Raw genomic sequence first — 6179 nt, 5'->3', positions numbered from 1 at the left:
TCTAAAATTTCGTTATCTGAAATTTCATTTCATTTTTGGCGAAAGTGCGATGAGCTACCGAAAATTAGTTCGCGATGTCGTCATACTCACGCGACTGCGCAGTACGATTGAGAATTGAGGGGTGTCACAGGGGGTTTTGAGTCTCTTCAAAATAAAATAAAAACAAAAGATTTGTTTTTTTTTATTTATTATTCCATCTTTTTTCACCCACTCACCCATATTCTTATAAACAATACAAATAAGGCAGCACGGTTGCGTGGCGGTTAGGAGGGTATGTCTTGGCTCACAGGTCTAGAGTTTAAATCTTACTCATTTTTTTAAAAGTTTTTCTGTGAATTAACAAAATCTTTTTTTATATATTTACAGGACAGTCCATTCATTGGGCTGCTAGAATTTTTTCTGTTATTTTTACACATTTATTTCTTACTATTTAAGTCCAAAGAGTCGTGCTGAGAGATTTCTTTCATTTACTGAAGCAGCATTTATGTACTGTTGTACTGTCATACTGTTGAAACTGGACTTTCTTTTATTACGATATCTCAGGGATTAAATGTGTGGTTAAACTTCTCCACGCTGACAGAAAGTGAACTTTCATTGGTCCACTCTATGTGAGGTCACAGTGGCCATCAGTGTAAAATGAGTTTGACATCCCTGATATACGCACTTTTCACTAGCAGCATGACACAAAAACATAATTGTCTTGTGAAAAATGTCAAAGATAACACAGTTTGACAGCCATAAAAATAGTATTTCTACACCAATATTGTGATTCCCCAAGAGCAGTTAGCTGAGAACTTGGCGTATCTCAGCATGGTATGTATTGTGTAAAGACTGAAGTAGAGGATAAGCAGAGAGAAAAGGCTGAGGGAAGCCAAATTACCAAGAACTGGACTGAAAATTAGTGGCAGCAGGATTTTGTGGAGTAATAAATCTAAAATTTAAATTTGGGGAGGAAGTCTGTCAAGGTTTGGGGTTGCATTTCAGCCAGTGGTGCTGGAAATCTTCGGGCTTATGAACGTTGACATGCATGATTCATGCTCCCGAACACGCAGCCAACGATGTGAAAGCAAACCTACCATTGGCCTCCCAGAGTCCAGATACCAAATTTACTGAAGCAGTGTGGGATCATCAAAACGAAAGGCAGCCAACATCCAAAGAGCAGCTTTAAATGTTCTTTAAACAGCCTGAACTACTCCTAGAAGTTCATCTGTTTGCACAGGAAGTGCAAAGAGATGGAGCGTCTTAATGAAATCAACGGGTAAGACCCAGTCCAAGACAGATTACACCTTGAAATGATGCCTTTATTAAGAGGAAGAATAAGTCATTCATTGTACTCCATGAACAAATTGCATTAATAGTCTTCCTGTGAAATCTGTTTATTAAAGGTGTAGTACGAAAAAACATTAAGCAAAATGTCATAAAGCGACTGTATTCAGAAACCTCCCCATAAACAAAAACAAAATCATGACTGGCAAAAAAAATGTTTTAAGTCAACTCCGAAAAAAAAAAAGACTTTAATACTGAAAGAAGGTAACACAGAACAACAATAAAAAGTCTTCCCAATATGAGAAATCACATTAATTTGCATTAAGTACTTTTGGTTACTTGTACTTGGCAAAAAAAAAAGAAGAAAAAAGTACCAAATTGTGACATATGGCAAGACAATGCAGTTAATGTGTATAAAAAGAAAAAAGAAAAAAAGGAAATAGCTCAAATTTAAATAAACTCTTTGCCACTGAACGATCACCAAGAAGTTCAGGCAATTTCTTAATCACATATTTACACCTATTCACTAGAATACAACACAAACCTAATAGAAACAAAAAAAGAAGAAATGTAAGGGGAAAAGAAGTTCATTTGGCTCATATCAACTCACAATACAGTCAAGCATTAAGTATATGGATTTACAAAGGAGTGCTGTAGTCAAAAAGTCTAAACTTGGATTAGTTTTTGTCCCAGTAAATGTGCTTGGACATCTGCCAACCTGGAATTGCTTCTTGTCCTTACCTTAGCTCAAAAGAAACAAAATAAACCAAAAAAACAAAAACAAAAAACTGCATGTCTGAGACTACAGTAAACTTAGTTGACCCCTGAGTTTCTAATGCAAAACTAGTGTATGAAATACCTCATTACAGTGTATCTTAGTGCAAGCCAGCAGTATGCTTGATTAAACAGAGGTATATTAGATTAGCACCCAAGCTGACAAGATTCCCCAGAATAGCCTCTGCCAAACCTTTTGCTGGCAAAAATCACCACACGCAGTATGGGAAGTGATGTTTTGCTCTTCATCCTTGTGAAAACCAGCAGTTCAAATGCTTGAGTTTGTATTACATCTATAAACATGTTTTTTGTTGTTTTTTTAAATTTTCCTTTAATCTTTTTTCATAGAAAATATAAATATCCCTGAATGAAAGATTCACAGCATTTTTCTCTCGAGGACTCCAGTGCTACTACCGTAAGGTGGCCAATCAAGTGTCTTAAGCTCTCCAGTTAACGTCCGGCTTCGTCTTCCCTCTAAAGCCTGTAACCTCCAGCAGCTATGTCCTTCATTCGCTGTCGTTGTACTTAACCGTCCGTTTCCCACGGTTTCGGGTGTTCACCCGCGTCTTCCTCCGCGGTTTGCTGTACGACTCGTCGCTGTCCTTCTCTTCCGAGGCGGACCTTTGGCGGCGCTGCCTAAGCTGGCGACTGGCAGTCCTTTCGCCGATCCCCGACCGTGTGCGGCATCTCTTTGGACTGCTGTGGGACCCTGAGCTGGCAAAAGAGTTTTCAGAGGCTGAAGACAACTGCTCGCTTTCTGAGTCCGAGCTGTGTTTGCTGCTGCTGTAGCTTTCTTTTCGTTTGTGTTTGGGCTGCCTCGCGCTTTCCTTTCCCCTTGTCGAACGGCCAAGATGTTCCTCGTCCTCCTCTTCCTTCTCCTCTTCCTCCTCACTAGAATCAGAGTGGGAAGAGGTGTCCTGCTCATTGCCGTTACCACGCTTGGCGTCCTTTTTGGCGCACTTTGAGGGGCCTGACTTGCTGTTTTTGTTGCTCTTGGATACTGGCTCTTTCTCTCTGTCCTCATCCGAGTCATCAGAGTCTGAGGTGTAAATACATTTTCTCTTGGAAGACACACAATTCCTGGTTTCACTCGGGGAAGTCCTGTTAGACACTCTTGTGTTATAACCGTCTTCTCTAGATTCTCTCGCTGTTCTGTTGCCAGTTCTCTGCCTGCCCGGCTTCGCAGAAGCAGAGTCTTCCTCAGAGAATGAGTTGTCACTGATGTATTTCTTTTTCGGCAGGGCTCGGAGGCTCAGCCGCCTTTTCGGCGCATTTTCCGAATTATCCGACTCCTGGTCCGAGGAGCCAGTAGAGCGTTTCCTCCTTGACTTCCTCTTGGGTTTGTACTCTTGCTCCGAGCTCTGCGAAGCCGAGGAGTCGCCGCGAGGCCGTTTGCATATGCTCCTGTTCCTCGTCAGCCTTTTCGTCCTCGTTTCAAAGTCGGACTCATCGCTGGAGCGTTTGCTTTCCGCATCCTGCTCGTCACCTTTTTTCAGCCTTTTCTTGCGTGGGCTGGATCTCTTTGGAGAATCACAGAGTTCATCTGATTCCGCACCATCCAGTTTATGAGCTGAGGCAGATTTTTGTTTGTCTTGGCTTTTTGACGGAGAAACTTTGCTTTTTTTCTTCGGGTCTTTGTGAACTGCTTCCTCCACATTTCTTCCATTTTGGTGTGGCCGTTTGTCCTCTTCGTCTGAGCTTACGGGAGGTTTGTGTCGTGTGCTGAGGGGGCGGATGTCTTTCGTCTCCTCTTCCTCCTCGCTTGTACTCCTACTTTTTCTCACTGGGGCAGCTGCCGTGCTCCTTGACGGTTTCTGAGACCGAGGTGGCTGCTGTTCCTCCTCCTCCGCTTCTCCAGAGCTCTCTCCGGAAGTTTCCTCCTGCTCAGAGTTGCTCTTAGGCGTGTGATGTTTTGCACTGTGTCCATTCACACGGGACAAAGTACCTGTCAGGAAGGAATAAAACATCGAGCTGTTTAGGGCAACTTCCACGGCAGCATTAGCACAGTCTAAAAATGCGACTGATGAGGACATTTCTCACCATTTTTCTTAATCTTGGCAGCTTGTTTGGAGTTCTTTGTGTTTCCATTCTGCTTACTCTGGGAGAACGATGAGGTATCGCTGTCATTGCCATCCTCCTCATCCTTAAACTCACTTCCTGATTCCTTTGTATTTTGGGAAGCTAAAAGATGAAGGAAGAGAACATAACTGAGTAAAAATCTTTGTCTGAATAATATTCACAGACTTTTAAAGAGTAATTAATACCTGCTGCTGACTCTTCGTCTGATTCTGAGCTGCTCTTGAGCACCGCCGTGCGTTTGCTGACCCGGACAGTGTGGCGAAGGCGGCTACTGCTCCTCCTCGGCTTCTCCTCCTCCTCCTGGTAGTCTTCATCAGACGCTTCAAGGAGCTTCATCTTATTCACAGCTGCCCGAGCAGTCTTTCTTTTTAGCGACCCGCGAACTGTCACTTCCTCCCTGTCGGAGCCTTGAGACGTGGCCCTGTCAGAGTCGCAGCGGGGACGCGTCTCCCTGCGAGACGACCTGCTGCTGTGACCGTTCATCTCCGCTCTGCACTCTGAAAACAAGCCGTTCACAAAGGTCTGTGAGCACACTTGGCGCTGGGTTTTTGTATCTCACGGGGTCGGAGACTGAAGGCAGTGAACTTGTATTACCTGCACGTTTTCTGTCCCCAGCAGCGCTGTTTCTGGTCCGCCGTGTACTCCTGCTGGGATAGCGACGATCTGAAGTGGACGACGCCTCTCCATCCTCTCCCTCTTCACCCTCACTGTCAAATTCCTCCTCCTCTTCATCATCTTCTTCCTCTTCTTCACTGTCGCTCTCAGCAACTAGCAACAATATATCCAAGGATATTTTATTCAATTACATTTTGTTTATGTAGCATCTAATCACAACAACAGTCGCCCCAAGGGGCACAATTGTAATGTAATTTTCAATAAACAAATAAAATATAAGAGTGAAACATTTATGGATAAATACTTCAGTCCTAACCTTTTTTCCTCTGCTTCGCACGGTTCCTTCTTGTTACTCTTGCTTTATGTCTACGTTGATGATTCTCCTCCTCCGAGTCACTCACCTCGCTCTCACTGTCAGACTCTGAGATTTAAACAAATAAATAAGAATTTAATTAGTTTATTATAGTAGTAGTAGTAACAGTGCATTTAAAATTAAAGAAACGGGCACTAGACTAGGCCCAGTTTTATATTGCATCAATGCACAATACTGGTCTCAAGGTGCATCGATGACCAACACTTAGGGGTGGAAGTGAGTCATGCTAGCATGGCGTGTTGAGGACCATCACAAAGTATAGTTTTATCCTGCAGTGGATGGTGTACAGATCACAAAAACTAAACACTATCAAAGCCCGACCCATCCTGCAGCAACAGCAGCAAAGGCAACGATGCCATCTCTTATGCTACAACAGCCCTCATATCAAAATGTGTGGAAAACAATAGTTTTTCATTAACGTAAATCAAATGTTTCTATGGGGTCTAATTAACGTCCCCGGCAGTTTCAGTAAAAAGGACTAGATGTTACAGTCCCGTATCAGCGACTGTAACATCTAGTGGTCATAAAATTCCCCGCCCCCCCCCCCCCCCCCCTTTTATCCCACAAACATCAAAATTCTTTTTAAAAAAAATTATTTTATATTTAATTTACTCCTTTAATTAAGCAAACACCAAGAATATGATGAATAAACACATTTTATCAAAGCCCTAAAATAAGAGATGGGGTTTTATTTTATTTTTAAAATGCCAAGGGATCAAAATGATCCTCTTTGAGGTCTTAAAACCAGAAGAAACTCTTTGGGGAAAAATAGAAAAAAATCCAAAAATGTTAAATCCAAATATCATCATCATGGCTCAAAATCCATTGTGATGGTAACAAATGACCTCTGGGGTGCTCTGATGTCTGTACCTGATGTTGATGAAGCACCTTTAGAGCCAGAGTCGTCCTCTGAGGAGCTGTGACCTGAGCTGCTGCTTCGACTCCTCCTGGCTCTCTCAGGAACAGACACTTTGGCTGAGGTAGTTTTGGTCACTGACACGGACTCCACTTTTTCCTGAGTTTTGACTGCAGCCTTCTTTTGACTGGGGGGAAAAAAAAAGGGGGAAAGAAA

At 42.7% G+C, this 6179-nt stretch overlaps 1 protein-coding gene across 1 annotated transcript in view; it reads right to left on the bottom strand.

The window, feature by feature from the left end:
* Window positions 1-1355: 1355 nt before the first annotated feature.
* The window catches only part of brwd1 (bromodomain and WD repeat domain containing 1), a 28410-nt gene continuing 23586 nt past the window's right edge, over window positions 1356-6179 (bottom strand). Inside the window, exons 39-44 of the mRNA XM_085380984.1 lie at window positions 5978-6150; window positions 5051-5155; window positions 4714-4887; window positions 4305-4616; window positions 4081-4221; window positions 1356-3985 (exon numbers count right to left, since the gene is read on the bottom strand). Of these exons, the coding sequence (XP_085237110.1) occupies window positions 2547-3985; window positions 4081-4221; window positions 4305-4616; window positions 4714-4887; window positions 5051-5155; window positions 5978-6150 (2344 nt within the window). The 3' untranslated portion in view covers window positions 1356-2546. The remainder of the gene's footprint in view (window positions 3986-4080; window positions 4222-4304; window positions 4617-4713; window positions 4888-5050; window positions 5156-5977; window positions 6151-6179) is intronic.

The sequence above is a fragment of the Rhamphochromis longiceps genome, linkage group LG14 (assembly GCF_057381845.1).
Source record: "Rhamphochromis longiceps isolate RC_006_pf linkage group LG14, R_longiceps_female_GT1.1, whole genome shotgun sequence".
NCBI lineage: Eukaryota > Metazoa > Chordata > Actinopteri > Cichliformes > Cichlidae > Rhamphochromis > Rhamphochromis longiceps.
The sequence above is the reverse complement of the archived record's forward strand: the minus strand, read 5'-3'. Positions and strand labels throughout refer to the sequence as shown.